The sequence below is a fragment of the Balaenoptera musculus genome, chromosome 1 (assembly GCF_009873245.2).
Source record: "Balaenoptera musculus isolate JJ_BM4_2016_0621 chromosome 1, mBalMus1.pri.v3, whole genome shotgun sequence".
Lineage (NCBI taxonomy): Eukaryota > Metazoa > Chordata > Mammalia > Artiodactyla > Balaenopteridae > Balaenoptera > Balaenoptera musculus.
In genome coordinates, this window is record NC_045785.1 from 146,647,438 (window position 1) to 146,666,428 (window position 18,991).

Sequence of the window (18,991 nt, forward strand, 5' to 3'; positions counted from 1 at the left end):
ATAGCAGGAAAAATATCGTGCATATTATTATCAACACTGTTAATCTTCTGGTATATTTCCATTAAACTTCTGTTTGATTTAATAGCTATTTGGAATTAATATGCCCCATAAGCCAACTCTGGTAAAAATCACCAATATACTAGGATATAAACTGCCATCTGTGATCTCTTTCAATTATGAACAAGACTGTATCTTCATGATTGTGAGACAACTAGTAGATTCAGTTTAAAAAGCTTAAATTCAACGGAGGGAAAATTGTTCAAGAGGGTTGTTTAATGTATGAATGCAAGTTGGCTCTCTTCACTTTTCTTTTTTTTATAAATTTATTTATTTATTTTATTATTTACTTTTGGCAGCATTGGGTCTTCGTTGCTGCGCATGAGCTTTCTCTAGTTGCGGCGAGCAGGGGCTACCCACGGCGTGTGGGATCTTCCCGGACCAGGGATCGAACCCGTGTCCCCTGCATTGGCAGGTGGATTCTTAACCACTGCGCCACCAGGAAAGTCCTCTCTTCACTCTTCCATTTGTCTTTCCAGTAGCCCAATAGTTGGGTAACTATCATTTCAGATACAAACCCCTTTAAAAATAAATTCCTTTGATTGTTTAAAAAGGATATTCTTGTGTGATTCTGGGAGGCACAAAAAACAGTGCTAGTGGTGTTTTCTTGTCAAATATATGGTTGCCATTATTTATCAAGATATTTCACAAGGATTTTATTTTCATCTCAGTATTCCATAATAGACATGCTATTCCAATGATATCTAAAATAAAAACTATTGGCTTACCTAACTAAGAAATCATGCAGTCCAACGTCAAAATACCTGTTGAAGGGAGACAAAGACAAGCATATCAATAGAAGATATTCACAGCAGTGGTGGACTTGACCAAAAATACATCATTTACATTTGGAACATGGTGAATACATGGATTACTCCATGACAGTGGTTCTCGAAGTATGACCCCTGGAGCAGCCACAGCAGCATTCCCTGGGCAAATTCTCAGTCCCCACCCTCACACACTGATGCAGAAATTCTGGGGACGAGGCCCAGCAATTAGATTTAACAAGCCCGCCAGATGATTCTGATGCAGAACCACTGCTTCATGAGAGCAAAAGTATCTCGGCAAGCCCAAACTCTCTCTCTCTAGAAACAGAAGCCAGAAAAGTGAACTTCACCACCTTTCCAAAAGGGGAGTCATTTTATAACACTAGTTGTCTCTGATGTTCACTTACTCAAAAATAAATGAAATTATGATTTAAAAGCATGAATCCACACTGGCCAGAGGGAAGAACAGGGGTGGGGAAAGGTCAACTCTGTCCTTCCATCTCCTCCCGCCCACAGTCGCTGGAGCTTTTCGCAGGAGAGAACAACCCACCCATATCCGGGTCCGCTCTAGCAGGGAAGGGAGAAGGCAGTTCCACGCACTCGCTGGTGAGCCTGCATTGTGCTTGGGTGTCACACCAGCATCCAGAAGGCCCTGGGCGGTAGTGGACCCCTTCAGTCACAGCCTCCCTCTGACACCACCAGACTGGCTCAGTCCGTATGAGTGGGACTGCCTTGGTTGCCCTAATGAGCACGCTTGTTCTCCCTAAACCTCTGCCCGCTTAGCCGGTGTCCTTCTCTCACCTTTGGGTCTGGCCGTGAGTAAAAAGACTGGGTGGCCCGAGTCATGATGGTGCTGCCCACCAGGTATAATCACTACTCCTAACACCTGGATGGTGGTGGTTATGTGCCACCCACTGGACTGGCCTCCCCAGTTAGCAAGCAGCCTGGGGAAAGCCGGAGGGACTTCTGTCCCTGCAGACAGTGAGCAGTGGACTCAGAAATTCCCCCTAGAGTGGGGTCCAACTGCCCAGGCCCTGACTGTCCCTAGCATCCGGGTCCACCCTAGCCCTTTCCCTGGAACACCTCAGCCTACTTGGCACCCCACCATCCCTGACATACAGCAGGTGATTATTGATCTTAAGTAGGATTCCTTGTGGGATACCTTTAGATGACAAGATTCTTTCATGCGCTCAAGCATCTGTTTATAGATTATAGACACAGGGTAGGTGAGAATAAAGAAACAAAGCCAAAATACGAGGTACCTCATTTATTATATCACTTACCTGAAATAGTTATATAATTCAGGGAAACTCAGAGTCAAGGTATTGTGCATAAATTCCATTTACTCATAAGCCTCTGAACAGAGCTCTAGAGGGAGATATACCTGCAGGGATAGCTGATTTGTTTCAGCTGATTTTACATTGACTTGGATAAGGTCAATTCCTATAATCATATTTAACACAGATTAAAAAAAAAAGAAACCGAAACAGAAATGATCCCTCCACTCAACCAAAACCAAGGCTACGTTGCAAAGCCACATAAGTAAAACCTTCATATGACAGATAGCAATTGTATGTTTGCCGGAACAGCAATATGGGCGGTAGAAGTATGTGTGGATTAAAACAAAGATTTCGGTCTTTTCAATTATACCAGCAACAGACTCTGTTACAGGAATCAGAGGATGAAACAGACATGAAAGGAATCACAGAGACCCTCAGTGTAGAGGTGCAGTAGGGGAAGAAGACCCTGAAGCAATAATGAAAAACCTAATAATATTCATAGAAATTGTTACTCATTTAGCATCTAGAAGGTGGCAACTACTTTGTTCAGTACTCACACACGTACATGGTCGCCGGCGAGGTGGGTATTGGCGTCCTCATTTATCGGTGACGGAACTAGAGTGCCGAGGCTAAGTAACCGGCACAGAGCTCACAGCTAGGAGAGGACAGAGCTGGGAATCAAACTGAGCCCTGACAGCCAAGAATTACGTGCTCCTCCCACTAAAAGCACAGGCTCTCACTGCCCCTCATTATTACTAATTGAAAACGGCTGTTGATTTTAAATCAGCGCTCCCTTTCCACCTCCACCTGCCCTCTGCTTCCCCCAAAGTGGCTGCCCTGCTCCGGTCAAGCCCCCCAGCTTCGCTCCCTCTAGCACACAGGCTCTGCAGGCGCCACCTACCTCCTCGGGTCCTAGAGTCACCCAGGCTCTGGAAAGTTGTGTCGATTCTCTGGGCTCCAGGTTCCCCAATGGGAAAAATGGAGATCCCTTACTCGTAGGCAGGTTATGAGAATTAAGCAGGAAAATAGAGATGTGGGGCTTAGCACAGTGCTTGGTCCACCACGAGTACTCAATAAACAGTAGTCTCCTTTCCTCCAGTTTTTAAGAGTTGTTTTAATGGCAGCCCCATTCCCAATAACTCAGCGGGAGAAGCAAGCCACATTAAAAAGAAGGACGTAAGTTGTCTTACGATGCAGCCCAGGAAGGGAGGCCACTTAACCCAGGGCACGGGCGGGGCCTGAGCCCTGGAGAAGGCGGCAGTAGGGCTGGAACTCTGAGGGCCGAGCACCAAGCTTAGGGCATAGGCAGGCAAGCAGGAGGAGCAGTGTCCCACAACGAGCCCTGAAGCTGAGTGCGGGGCTGAGGGCTGGGGGCACCGGAGCCTCGCCCTGCCTGCCCCGCTCCTGACCAGCATCTCATACTGGCACACCAATACACACCAGTGTACACCCAGCTTCACCTGTAGCTATGGCGGCCCTAAAAGCATGGCACGTAACCCCCCGCTTCAAGGAGAGCAGAGCCTAGTAAAGATGTGGCAAAGTCAATAATAATTCAATACAGTGTGATCGATATCACACACTGTCTCCCTTGGTGAACTGCAAACTCCTTAAGGGCAAGAACCAAAGGCAGCCACCAAGCAGATTCTCAGTAAGTATCAGTTGGGTGAATCTGAGACAGGTTGGGACCTGGGACCCGGGACTCTTTGCCGCAGTGCTTGTACCTGGACAAACGTCTCCCTGAGCAACAGAATACAAAGAAACTATAAGGGACTAAAAATAAATGCATGCATGCACAGCTGGGGCAAATTATGAACAAGATACAAAAAGGCCAAAACCCAACTGACACTTCTGAGGTGCCTGGAGCAAAAGCAGGGTACTGCGCACGATCCCCTCCTCACACACACTCACAGAGCACCACAAGGGGATGGACAGATCACCCAAGCCACTCCTCCCCCCAACCCACCCATCCGCCCCAACCCTAACCCCATTTAAGGGACCAGCTGGCCCCTCCTCGGGAGCGAGCAAGGGAACTTGTTACTTGTTTTCGCCCCCTCCCGCTGCAGCAGGAGTCCCAATAAAGGCTTGCCTGAATTTCTCGTCTGGCCTCTTATCAATTTCTATTGATTAAAGAGTCCAAGAACCCAGATGGGTAACAAATCAACGTGTGACTGATGTGCTGTAATAAGGCACCAACGCCTCTGCCTGCTCTGGCACTTAGCATAGTACACTGCAGATAGCAGATGCTCAAAAGTAATTATTTAACACGTCCATTACTATATGTAAATACATAAAATAAATACCCACAGATAGAAATGGGGCTTCTCTCCTGAAATAAGATACCTACCAAACTAGAGCACCATTATTCTGATCACCTTTTAAGAAAGTAATCTCTCACGGCTACCAGCTCACAATAAACCAAGATATCCTTATGAGGAGACATAAGAAGCAGTGGTCCTGTGCATATTATTCCTGGTTCCTTAAGGAAAATAAAAATGGGAAATCTCCTGTGTGCATATGTGACATGGACATTTTTGTTGTCTGAACATCACCTGATAGCAGCAAAAGCTTGATAGAGGAGAGGGAAATTTGGAACAAGCTGCAATATCCTAACAAGGCAGTGAATTTCCATCACAAGACAAGTTCAAGCATGGGTTAAAAGGGTGTTTAGAGGAGACTGAACCATCAGATAGAAAACCAGAATGGATGAACTTAAAGCTGCCACCTAGCCTCAGGCTTCCAACTCCTTGTTTCAGTCACTTTCTGGAAGCATCTCTAAGTATGAAGCCTTACTTCCATAGCAGTAGCTCGTGTCTGATAACCATCAGCAAATTAGTAGACTGTGCCTGGGTTAATGCTTCCATTGCAACCCTGACGGTTTATTTATTACGATTCTGACTGCTGTTCCTGTTGGGGCCTCACAGTGCATCAAAATTAGGTTCGTACCACCTGCCAGAGTGGTGTGCACTTACATTTACTCACAGAGTACAGAGAACCCCCTCTGAGAAAAGGAAGGGTCAGGCCAACACAGCATGTCCGTGGCAGAACTCAGACCAGTGCCCACAGTTAGATCCAGGATCTGGTCTGCTCTGCCAGGCTGCCTGCCTTTTGGGGTTCTGGTCCTCTCTCCCAGGCTGATCTTGGCTGGTTGGGGGCTAGAGCTTTAAAAAAAAAAAAAGCAATGAACTGTGGCCAGAAGCTGCAAATGTCATATAATCAGTGAGGTATGGTTTAGAACAGCAGTGCCCAACCTTCTTTGGCACCAGGGACCGGTTTCGTGGAAGACAATTTTTCCACGGACCGGGGATGGGGTGGGGGGATGGTTTCGGGATGATTCAAGCTCATTACATTTACTGTGCACTTTATTTCTATTATTACTACATTGTAATATATAATGAAATAATTATACAACTCACCATAATGCAGAATCAGTGGGAGCCCTGAGCTTGTTTTCACTTGCCACTCACTGATGGGGTTTTGATACGAGTCTGCAAGCAATTGATTTATTACGGTCTCTGTGCAGTCAAACCTCTCTGCTAATGATAATCTGTATTTGCAGCCACTCCCCAGCGCTAGCACCACCGCCTCAGCTCCACCTCAGATCATCAGGCGTTAGATTCTCATAAGGAGCGTGCAACCCAGATCCCTCGCATGCGCAGTTCACAGTAGGGTTCACGCTCCTGTGAGAATCTAATGCCACCGCTGATCTGACAGGAGGCGGAGCTCAGGCAGTAATGCAAGTGATTGGGAGCGGCTGTAAATACAGATGAAGCTTCACTCGCTCGCCGGCCGCTCACCTCCTGCTGTGTAGCCTGGTTCCTAACAGGCCACAGACCGGTAGCGGTCCATGGCCCAGGGGTTGGGGACCCCTGGTTTAGAACCACTGTTGTTATGGCCACTTAGCATGACATATGCGGGGCAGTATTTGGTGAGGTACCATATTCAGATCTCAATCCTTGCCTCGCCTTCTTCAGTGTACAATCCTCACAGTTTTTCATCTCCAGACCTGTTTATCCCATGAGTGGGCTGACAAAGTTTAGCTCTCACATTCCTACCTGGGAAGTTTGAAGACTGACTTAGAGGGCTGGAGGTAAAAAAGAAATCAAATCACTAGGAGAATAAAGTTTACACCCAGACTCAAGAAGCCCTGGTTAGTTCTGGTTGGGCTACCTAACTTAATTTCAAAGAGTGAAAAAGACCTTAAAGTTTATCGGCTCTAACCGCCTCACTTGACAGATGAGGAAAGAAAGGATAAGGAAGATGAAATAATTTGAAACACAACTACACAACGAGCAGCAGAGCTGAGGCTTAACAGTCCAGGTCCCCTAGACCCCAGTTCTAATTTATTCAAAGTGTCACAATACCGCCCTCCTCTCGGCCTCAATCAGTGTCTTTATTTTCTGAGAATGCTCAGGACATAATATTGTTACTTAGAACAGGCTTCCTGTTGACATCATATAATAACTGGCATCAGGTCACACCATCTCCATCGCCACCTGTAAAAGTCACGTGTATAGCGTCTGCAGCATGCCATTCCCTCACTTTCTTATGCTTTTCCACAGTCTGGCCCAGTCTGGATCTAACCTGCCTATCAATTTGAGATTAGAGCCTGCACAGTCACGAACAGAAAGTGATGTGGGGAAAACAGGGAAAAGTGAGAGTGAACTTAGGCCAGTCAGATCCCAGTTGGCAGCCAAAACATGTTTGGTGAAATACAGTTTGACGGGAAGGTAGAAAATGAGAATTGTAGTCCTGGGAGGACAAATTCTCAAAAACAAACATAGTGAAAGCTAGTGCCAGGTTTTCACATGACAGCTCTTCACTGCATCAGACAAGTGTGTCTGCCATCATATTATCAGGGAGCAAATTCTGAGAAAATAACCCCAAAGCCTAGAGATCCAGACATCTCATACTGTTGGAGAAAGACAAGGAGAGAAGGCACAGTGCCAGGCATAAGTGGCTCGGGAGTGAAGAGCTTTCCTAAACTACGGTGGAAACCGCGTCCCGTGTTTCCTTATGTGGAATTAGAAATTCAGGGTCTGCTCTCTGGCTCTCCCACTTAATACTATTTGATCTCAGGCAAAAAAATAAATCATCCCTGCATGTCTCAGTTTCCTTCACTGTGGCATGGAGATGATGATACCTACAGTGCCAAAAAGGAATAAATGCAGTGGGTACAAGTGCATTCTACAAGTGTTCGAGATTATTTTCTCTCGTCCTCAGTCTTTATTATGTTCCTAAAAACTCTTCTCCAAACTGCATTAGTGCTATTTATATTCCTTCATTTATACCACAAATATCTATGGAGCCCCTTCCAAATGCCATGCACTGCAATAGATGCTTCGAATACAACAGTGAACAAGAAAGCTAAGTTCCTACGCTTGTGTACATTCTAGAAACAGGTCCTTTATCCAATGTGTGACTTGAAAATATATTCTCGCAGTCTGTAGCTTCTCTTTTTGTTTTCTTAAAATTGTCTTTTGAAGTGCAAAAATCTTGAATTTCTAAAAGTCCAACTTATCAACTTTTCTTTTATGGATCATGCTTTCAGTGTCATGGCTAAGACATCTTTGCCTCACCCACAGTCTTGAAGATATTCCTCCTATGTTTTCTTCTAAAAGTTTTAAGTTTTGCTCTTATATTTAAGTCGCTAAGCTATTTGAAGTTAACTTTTGTGCACAGTGATCTAAGTTCATCTTGCTTTTCATTTCTTCATGTAAAAATATCCACGAGACATACCGGCCAACACGAAAGGTCATTGGCAGCTTGGACCAGTGCAGTCTCACTGAGTGGCTGAAATGGAAGCCAGGCCAGAGTGAAGAGTGAATGGGAAGGAGAGGAAGCAGGGACACCGGGTATAAATAACTCCCATGTTCGGTAGACAGTGTGGTCCTAAAGGAGAGAAGGGAGGGTCGTAGCTTCAGAAGGATGAGACAAACGAGGTGCTTTTTTTGTTTATCTGGGGGGAAAGTTTCCACTGTGCCAAGGGATGGTTGCAGAAGCCAGCATAATTAGTAGAGGGAAGCCTTTTAACAGAGTATGAGACAAAGTCATCCGCTGAGAGAGAAATGGATAAGAGTTACGTGGCAGACATTTGCTGCTTCTGTTTGCTTGCCTGTTTATTTTGGAGGAGGCCTGACGTCCTTCTGGGGACCTCCCTCTCACCCACTGTGTCCAGTTCTAGTGAGATAGTCGGTTCCTGTTTCTGCCTTCCTGAGGAGGATAGGAAAGCCACCGAGGCTAAGCCAAGGGGCTGCTTGTTCTCAGGATTATATTTCAAAGGTAGAGATAGCGGGACTTCCCTGGTGGCGCGGCGGTTAAGAATCCGCCTGCCAATGCAGGGCACACGGGTTCGAGCCCTGGTCTAGGAAGATCCCACATGCCGTGGAGCAACTGAGTCCATGTGCTGCTACTACTGAGCCTGTGCTCTGGAGCCCGTGAGCCACAACTACTGAGCCTGCGCGCCCAGAGCCCGTGCTTCTCAATAAGAGAAGCCACCGCAACGAGGAAGCCCGCGCACCGCAACGAAGACTGAACCCAGCCTAAAATAAATAAACAAATAATTAATTATATTAAATACTAAAAAAAAAAAAAAAAAAAATGTAGAGATAGCAAGGAAGAAAAAACAAAAAAAAAGAATTAAGGCAGATCCACCCCAGATGTTGCACTTTGATATGTCCATAACGCTTTTCTGATGTGGCTACAACAAATTCTACTAAAGAAGCAATTCTCTGCTTCTTTGTTCTATTCTTCCTAATGCACAAGTCCTTGTCCATTAAAATAATAATAAATAATGTCTCAATAGAGCTTTACATTTACAAAGCACTGTCACAAACAGTTCTTAACAAACTGTAAGGAAAATTAGGGCTCGTATATTATGCCCATTTGCTAGCTAAGGAAGCCAATGCAGGGTGCCTAACAGGGCCTGGCCCACAGGCTCAATAAATACGTGAATGAAAGAATAAATGCATGAATGAAGGTTAAATGATTTGCCTCCAATCATATAGTTAATAAGGAACCCAACTTCAACTTGAACTCAGATCTCCTCATTAAAAATTCAGGGCTTTAGGACATGGAAGCAACGTAAGTGTCCATCAACAGATGAATGGATAAAAAAGATGTGGCACATATATACAATGGAATATTACTCAGCCATAAAAAGGAACGAAACTGAGTTATTTGTAGTGAGGTGGATGGACCTAGAGACTGTCATACAGAGTGAAGTAAGTCAGGAAGAGAAAAACAAATACCGTATGCTAACACATATATATGGAATCTAAAAAAAAAAAGAAAATGGTCAGAAAAACCTAGGGGCAAGACAGGAAAAAAAAAATTTCAGGGCTTTTAAAGTGACATATATTATAAATCAAATGAGATATGCTTATCAAAAGATTGTGTTTGTAATTTCTGGACTAGGACAGATTTTTTTTTATTCTTAAGAAGAATACACTGGGTTTGGGGATCTGAAACATAGTAATAAGGGATATTAATTGCTGAGGTAGGCTATGGAAGAGGGGGTCCCCTCACATTAATAAAATTAAAGCACCTACTGATGGGTTGGCCAGGGTCTTGAAAAAAATCAAACAAACCAAAAAACCCCCCAAAAAGCAAACACAGTGTCCAGCCACTCACGAAACAGGTATTTACATTATAATAGCAGGGGAGGCATGCAGTAAGGGCTTCCCAGAGGAGGTAATGTTCTCGCTGGGGTTTGTAGGATAAATAGAAGTTGGCCCATCTGGGGTGGGAAGTGCCTTCTAGGCAGCATGTCAATTCCATGGTACTTAGGCTCCTCCCCCTGGAAGCCAGTTAGTAGGACCCCCGCAGAACACCACTATGGGCTGGAATCTAAAATACTTCTGAGTAGGAGGAGAGCTGGCTCCAGAGCCATAGGAGACGGTGATAGATGTACTCTTCTCTCTCCCAGGCAGCACTTGCAGTGATGATGGCCAGAAGGCAACCAGAAGCAACAAGATAAAAGGAGAGAAAACATACCCCCATGGAATTGCTGATACAACCCTGCTGATCTTTCTGCCCAGGTTGCCCTTGACAACCTGACTACCGAATTATCTCCAAATAGAGAATGAGAACATCTGATCTTTGCCTTTTATTCCCCCATCAGGGAAGATATATAGAGACATGGGCCTCAGCTTCTGTTTATAAAGTAAACTGGACCCAAGATACTCAGTGTTTCAGGAACCTCGACAAAGTAGGTCAGGCCTCAGAAGGTTGGGATTGGGAACTAGACAATTAAACAAGTCAATACTTATCCCCAAAATGCCACCAAAACACAGGGATTTAGCACAGAGCAAATCTTAACACAGTCTTAAAAGTTGAAAAGTCTTCCCTGTACATGTATATTTACAATCAGTCATCTGATTAAAATCTTGTTCCACCATACAGCATTTCTCTTGTGGATACAACATTACAATGAGTGATCACTCATGCCATGTGCCTGATGAAGCTGTTCATTATGGTCTGAAAAACTGCATCACATGATCATCAGTGATCTAGTTTCACTCCTTGGGACAGTCAAACATTTGGTTCTGCCACTATTAATAATCTAAGGCCAATAGGTTTGAAAAGACAGAAATAAGACTCAAGTATGTTTAACTGGGGTGAGGGACACAGGTTCTTCCTCTTTTTTATACTGAAACAAAAGATTCATTGTCATAATTGGAATTTCAAAAAAATGAAATATATATTATATATCATTATATATAAAAATGATACTTGATAATAAATTTTATAAATAATTTTGATGTTAGTGTCAATTCTCACTAATTAGTACCCTTTCCCTCTTCAGTTTTATTTTCATACTAATTATATATGGGAGCCTTGATAAGAATGCCCCTTTGCTATTTACTCCCTACTTGACCATCCAAGATGTAAGCAGAGTTCCAGGGTTTTAAAACAATGGGTCTCCAATTCTTTGCGGCCTCTCCTATTGCTAATTACTAGCAAAATTTCTTAGTCTCTCTTTAGGCATCTCTTTTACCTAGATGGCTCCAGCTAATCAAAGTGAATATGACTATCTTTCCTTCTGTAACTTTCTATCAAATTCTCTTTATTGAAATTCAGAAGAAAAAAATAGAAGAGGTTACACAGCAACCTTTGTCAAAGGGAAAATAACTCACATCGCAATCCAGCAGATACAGGTATAGGGAACGGGGAGCAGGGAGCAGAGAGGCACAGATGAGGATGGAACTTCGCAGGGCTGTATCACGGTGCAAGGCCTGAGGCTTAAAGCAGCACGACACAGATGGTCTTACGCAAACCAGACAGGACGCACTACATGGGACTGATCAGCTCAGCACAGCCAGCAAGGAAAAATCAAGAGACAGCCAGGCAGAGAGCTAATACACACAAAAGCTCTTGACTTTTCACAAACCATCATGCAGACATTCGCTTTTGTTTTTCATAGTTATAATGCCAAAGCCAGGTCAGTGGGCCAAGCCTACGTCAACCTCACTAGTGGTCCTTTGTTCCGTGTTCTGGATGTAACCAAGCAGGATCCTATGGCGCCTTCCAGGGACAGCCCTTCCCTCATATCCTCTGCTTTCGCTCCTCTCTGAAGTACCTAGATAACAGTATCTGATGCACATTTCCTGAGTTGTTTTACAGATGCAGAAAAACCCCACCAAATGGAAGGTAACTACTTGATGACCATGAGCACGTAGTCTCCAGGCCTACTAGAGCCTAAAGATGGATAATGTTAACCCCTGTGACACCGCCCTGTTACCTGACCATCAACCAGTCAGAGAATTGGACACGAGTTGATCACATGACCTAGAAATACCCTCCCTCACCTTGCCTTTAAAAATGCTTTGCTGAAACCCATCGCGGAGTTTGGGCTTTTCGAGCATTAGCTTTCCAGGACTCCTTGTCTGGCGCTTTACAATAAACGCTGCACTTTCCTTCACCACAACCCAATGTCAGTAGATTGGCTTTACTGTGCATGGCGGGAGAGTACCCAAGTTTGGTTCAGTAACGTGGATAGAGAGGAAGGCATCTCATACAGCTGACAGATGATGCTGCTTGGTCTACAAGGACTCTGGCCTTCAGGGATGTACACAGCTTTGAACCTCAAGAGACCTTCAGTCCTTTAGCTCAGCAGTCCCTGACCTGCTCACTCACACTGTCAGTGGGCCACGTCTGCATTATGAAAATTAAGCCCTTCTCCCATTGAGTGTTACCGAAAATGAGATAGGCTTCAAAGGAAAATAAAGATCTTACTTCAAGAAAGAAAAATGATATTGTAAATAGTTGTCAACATTTTAAAGTTCACATATTTCAAGGAAAATTAAATTTTACTACACTTAATAGAAACCCTGAGAAAAAGTAGCATCACATGCACATTGTACCACAAACCTTGTTCTTCTAAACATAAACCCATTCAACAGAATAAAGAATTTTCTTCCTCCCTTCAACAAATAGGTGTCTAGTCCCTGCCTTGAGCCAGTTACTGGCAGGTGCTGAGGACAGTGTCTGCTTCTAAGAGTTTACTGGTTAGGGAGGCAACTAATACACAAATAAAAAATACAGTAAGCCCGGATTGCTAGGAGAGCTCCTCTTTGAGAACCAAATGGGCCTCTGTCCCTGGGAGCCTGCTGAGAATAACAGTCTTCCTCTGATCCTCCCCTGCAACTTGTGATGGAGAAAAGCCCTCAGTCACAAGATCTCAACAAGTCAAAAAAATCTATGGTTGCAGGGCTAAGAAGCAGTATGAGCATTCTGAAGCACAAACAGTAAACAGCAAACCACAAGGCTTCTTGTAAAACAGCTGCTTTCCAATTAATTGGTAGCACTCCCTTTACCCCTAAGAAACTACTCCATTGTGAAGCTCCCACAGTTTTAAGTTAAAAGCCAATGGCCATATGTTTTTACTTAGTGTTGTGCCTTCCACTGGTCTCTTAACTGTTTAACTAGAGACTTCCTAGCCTGCTTAGAGTCTATTAGTGCTTCAAAGATCATTTGTTCTTTTTCAGTCACTTAGCGTTAATGTTTTTAAAACTCGGCTAGGAAAGCTAAAACAGGTTTGTTTTTCACAGCAGGGTATATTAAGCTATATTAAAAGTCACAGCTATAAATATTCTATAAGAGTCCTTTAAATAGGGTACATTGTTATGTATGTAATAAGCCTTCTTCACAAAACATAAAAGTTTAATTATAAACCTACATCTTTATCTACAGGTAAACCCCTTTATCTACAGGTAAAATTTCCCACAAGCTCATTACTCAGACCACACCCACAGGCCAATAAGCAAACAGAAAAAAAAAAAAAAGGCAGAAAGTGTAATTACTATGACAAACCCAGATATCATATTCCACAAGATACATGAAACAAGTCACACAGTTGGCATAAAATGTGGCCACAGATTTGAAGTGAGAACCCACAAACAGCAGATGTGTTGGCAGATGACCAGACGGGTAAATGATGCAGCACTACAGAAATCAGATGGGGGACTAGGAAAGGACACAAGCACAGGCTCATTTTATTTAAGGATAAACAGACCCGCACAGCCCATTTAGACTTCAGTTGTATTGTTTCATTGTAAAAATCACTGGTGTTCATATTCATGATCTGAAAGTCACTGGTAATTAACCATGGGTATAAAAGAGCGGAGCTTCTTAAATGGACTTCTGCCAGCTAATGTACACCTCTGTCCAATGGCACACAGTATGAGACATCGTAGAGCAGTGTTTCTTAAACATTTTTTTCACATGACCCACATGAAGAAATGTAGTTTATATCTCAACCCAGTATTCACAAATATCTAGAGAGGTGTGGTAGCCAGGCTCCAATGTGGTCCTCAACGGCCCTTGCCTCCTGGCGTCACACCCTTGTGTAGTCCCCACTGTGCCAGGATTGGTCTGTGTGACTAACGGAACAGAAGAGAATCATGGCAGAAGTGATGAGAGGAGGTTATAAACAAGACTGTGGCTTCTGTCTTGAAGATGCTCTCTTGCTCTCTCTCTCAGATCATGTGACCTGGGGGAAGCCAGCTACGATGTCATGAGTAGCCCTAAGGAAAGACCCACATGACCAGGAGCTGAGCCTCCAGCCAATGGGCACAAGAGTCGTTGCAAGTGGTTCCTCCAGCCCAGTCAAGTCTCCCGATGACTATAGCCCTGGAGGACAGCTTGTCTTCAACCTGAGTCAAACCATCCAGCTGGGCAGCCACTGACCCTCAGAAATAATAAATGTTTGTTGTTTTAAACTGCTAAGTTTTGGGGTGATTTGTTACATAGGAAGAGATAACTACTACAGGTATATAACTGAAACAGAGAGCTTCAAGAAATCTGACTTACCTTTACTCTGAGCAATTCATAGTGATGCTTTCTATTCTATTTTTCAAAACGCTGTCTGCAACCCACCGAAATGATTATGACCCACCAATAGGTCATAAACCTGAGTGATTCATGAGACAGTAATAATATACCAAATATCTGGAATCCCATAAAGGCATATATACACATATAAGTATACATGCATATATACATGTGTGTATATGGATAGAGACAGAGAATATAGATATGAGAGAGGGAGTACGTGCTAACAAACCATATCTGTATCAATTATTTCAACTGATTCTCACGACAACTCTGATAGTGAGACCAGGATTAAAATCCCCACTTTCCCCATGAGTAAAAAAATGTTGCTCAAAGTAGCTATTTAAATTGTCTAGAGTCAAAACACTAAGAACAGGAGAACTGAGCCCAACACCCAGGTGTTCTGATTCCTGGTTATTCCCCCAGATGTAATCCATTACGTATACTTTCTAATCTATTTGTATTTATATAAAGATATATTTATATGAAGTATTTATTACATATTCATCTTAACTGTTACATATGAAGTATATTGATATTGTTTGTAATCTAGCATATAAATATCTCCTCTGACCTTCATTTAGTCATCCGGACACCACACTCTCCTGGTTTTCCTCACAACTCACTTGGCTGCTCCTTCTCAGATGCCTTTGCCGACCTCCAACCCGTCAGGTCAGAGAGCGTGGGCTCACTGGTCCTCGGTCCCCTTCTTGTCCCCATATATTCATTATTTTGGCAGTCCCGCCATCCTATATCCAAATTTTAAATGCTATCTGTATGCCAAAAACTCCCAAATCAGTATTTCCGACCCAGACCTCTCTCTTATCCTCCAGACCCACACATCTCCCTGTGTTTTTTAAACATCTCTAGTTGGATGTCTAAAAGAAGTTTCAAACTTAGCATATCCAACAGCTGGTGTTTGTCAAGTGGAGTAAAATTAGAGCTTTGTTTTCCCTGGACACTCCAAGGACAAAGTTAATGGGAGGAGCTGAGCTCTGCTGGAGTAAGGAGATAAGATGCCCACTCCTGAGGTTAAGGAGACCTCCCCAACTACAAATGTGCAGAAAAGTTCCTTGGGGGTCAAAAAGGGAGGGGGCGCCACCCTATTATAGGTGGTGTCAACCTCCCCATAGGCCTCTGCGCTGGACTCCATCTTGGCAAAAAGATGTGCACACATATGGGGGAGGGCCCTAGGACAGGTCAGGTGTGGGAAAAGAAGTAAGATAACTGGCCAAAAGTAAACAAAGACCCGGAAAAACTGCCCTATATAAATGATTTAACTACCCCTTTACTGCGCTACTCCTCATTAGGGAAGATGCACACATCCTTTCTCTCCCAGTGTATATTTCTGCCTTGCTTCTGTCTTAACTAAACAAACTGTTTCTCTGTGTGCTCTCCCACATGTTGTGCTGTGTCTCTAATAATAAACTTTGTACCTGTTTTTACAGTTTTTTGCCTCCTCGAGAAATTCATTTTTCAAATGGGGCAAGAGCCGGGGCAAGATCCAGGGTAACTTTGCCTCTAGCCCCTAGCCCCTGGTGGATTAGCAGTTAGCATTCCTGATTTTTCACCCAGGATACCCAGGTTCAATTGCTGGCCAGGGAACTAAGATCTTGCTTCAAGCCACCACTCTCTGCTGTCTCTCCAAGATCACAAGCACACATAGATAGTGAGCATACAGAAATGACCAAGATATAATCCCTCTTTCACAAGGATAAAAGCAGTGAGGAAAGACCTACAGGTGAATAGACCGTCATTCTACCGTGTGATAAGTGGTAGGATTAAAGCAAGAACTGGAGAAGTGGGAGCCTAGAAGATGCAGACAATGACATGTGGGTAGGCCAATCAGAGTAAAGGAGACTTGACTGAGCTGAGCTTTGGAGGTTGAAGAGTTAGCCAGAGGATGTAGTAGGCGAATGGAGAGGATGTGCATAGATGTGTAAGAGTGCGTGTGTGCATGCGTGTCTCTGTGTGTGTGTGTGTGTGTGTGTGTGTGTGTGTGTGGTGACATTCCAATCAAAGGAAGCGGCTTATAGAAATAGAGACCAGAGGAAATATGTCCCATTAGGTGAATGGAGGTGGGGAAGGTATTGCAAACAGTTGATACGACTGAGGGGCAGAAGCAAAATGAGAGCAAAATATAAATAATCATGTAACCAAGCAGGACCCTATGGGGCCTTCCAGGGACAGCACCCTCCCCTCATATCCTCTGCTTTCGCTCCTCTCTGAAGTACCTAGATAACAGTATCTGATGCATATTTCCTGAGTTGTTGTACAGATGTGAAAACCCCACCAAATGTAAGATGTTAACTACCTGATGACCATAAGCACACAGCCCTCAGGCCTCCTGGAGCCTCAGGATTGAAAATGTTAACCCCTGTGACATGGCCCTGTTACCTCACCATCAACCAATCAGAGAATTGTGCACAAGCTGATCACATACCCTGCGACCCACCCCCGTCCACCTGGCCTTTAAAAATGCTTTGCTGAACCCCTTAGGGGAGCTGGGGTTTTTTTTGGGCATGAGCCACCTGTATCCTTGCATGGCCTTGCAATAAACCTTTCTCTGCTCCAAACTCTACCGTTTCGGTTTGTTTGGCCCTCACTGTGCTTTGGGCACATGAAGTTGCCTTAGGTAGCAATCATCATAATAGTGAATGTTTGTTGGGTGTTTGGCATGTGTTAGAACTCATTTAATCCTCACAACAACCCTAAAGGATTCTATTATTACTATCATCTGTTTTACAGTTGAGGCAGCAGAAGCCCAGAAAGGTAAATAGTTTGCCTAAGGGTTCTCAGCTGGGAAGCGGCACAGGCAAATCCTAACCCGGGAGGTGTGGCTCCACGTCCACAGCCGCACACGGCCTCTCTCAACAAGCTCGCACCTCAGAGTTTGCAGTTTATCCTAAGGGCACTAGGCAGCCATTAAACATATTCAAGCAAAGGAATGACTGGCCAGAGATTCGCCTTCTACAAAGACCCCACCCTGGCCCCAGTGAGGGAACGGAGGAGGTGGGGAGGCCAGTTCTGAGAGATGGTGGTGGTCCTGCTGACCAGGCTTGCACCAGCATGGACTAGGGTCACAGAGGATTTAGCAGCACATAAAGAAATCACTGACCCTCTCCCATCTCTTCCCACTTTCAATCAAGGGCTTTATTTAACGTCATAAATAATTTAACAAGTCTCTTTGCCTCCCCTTCTTCTAAAACATTGGTTGGCCCATCACTTCGTTGAGGCCCAATGTAACTTGAAGGTCTGGCAGCCTATGAGCCCGGAGTCCAGCTCCCTTATCCGACATCAGGGAGCCAAGCTCAGATGCCAAACCTGGGCTGATTCAGGGGCCTCTTGGCTGGTTACCAGGTCTCAAAATGGTGTGCTTCAGATGCATTGTGGACTTTTGTCAAGTTACTGTTCTTTCTAAAATGGGCTCATAAGGAACAGACTTGTGGTTGCCAAGGGGGAAAGAGGGGTGGGGGAGGGAAGGGTGAGTCTTCTGTTGTTCACCTTTTGTTATGGAAATTCCCTTTTCCTCTTACACCAAACTTGATAATGGGATTCCTCCAGGACCCTATTTGGCTTCTGGGCTATCTGTGAAGGTTTTCTATCTTAGTCATTTCATTCAACCATTGAACAAATAATAACGGAACACCTACTAGGTGCCAGGCATCGTTCTGTCTCTTGGAATACATCAGTGAACAACACAAACATGGAGCTCTGTTCCAACAGGGAGAGAGAAACAATAATCAACACGCATTACAGGTAAGTAGATCGTATAGTGTGTCAGGGGATGGTGAGCGCTGGAGCAAGCAGAAAGAGTAGAGGGGGGAAAGGGAGATGGGTGGAGATGGTCAGGGTGAGTCTCATGTTGAAGGTGACCTCTGAGTCAAGACCTGAAGGAGATAAGGGAATGTGTGATACAAAAGTTTGGGGGAAGGCCAGAAGAAAGAAAGGAAGAGCCAGGTGACTTTTATAGGTGTCCCTCTGTACTATGAACTACTGCCCTGAACTGTCAAGTTCTCTAGCAACTCTGGACCTCTTTTCCAAGGTGTCACTATTCAACTCTCATGTCTCATCACAATGAAATATACCCATCTTTCCCGGTCGTCAAAACAAATGTGCAGGAGGACGGTGCTCTGCGGCGACCACCGTGAACCTTCCTTCAGAACACTCTTGATCTTCATCTTTCAGCTGGATGCCCCGAAGATCATTCTCTTTGAAGTCCAGGAAGAAACTCAAATAGCTGTTGTGTGGCTCTGCAGGAAACCGTGTTTATCCTCTTCCATTGCTAAAAAGCCTTCTTGGTAGCTTTCCCTTATTTTTAAGTCTTAACTAATCCTAGGCATTCCTAGCCATTACCATACCCTCCCAGTTCTGCAACGCCCCCGTGCTCTCACCCGTGGTCCTGAGCCCCTCCCTCCGTCCACACCTGCTGCGTTGCCATCTGGCTGACTCTCAAGCTCTTCCACAGTCAAACAGATGCATGGCAGCCCCCATTCTCTTCTGTCTTCTCCCACCCTCTGCCCCAAGATCTCGATTTCTCAGGAGTGAAACCTGAAA

General features: G+C 44.4%; 1 protein-coding gene across 4 annotated transcripts in view; it reads right to left on the reverse strand.

Moving 5' to 3' along the window:
- HHAT (hedgehog acyltransferase) overlaps nucleotides 1-18,991 on the reverse strand; it is a 358,064-nt gene that overhangs the window by 163,176 nt on the left and 175,897 nt on the right. For all 4 annotated transcript variants that reach the window (XM_036874689.1, XM_036874661.1, XM_036874679.1 and 1 more), the window contains one exon: nucleotides 786-821. In XM_036874689.1, coding sequence (XP_036730584.1) covers nucleotides 786-821 — 36 coding nt within the window. The remainder of the gene's footprint in view (nucleotides 1-785; nucleotides 822-18,991) is intronic.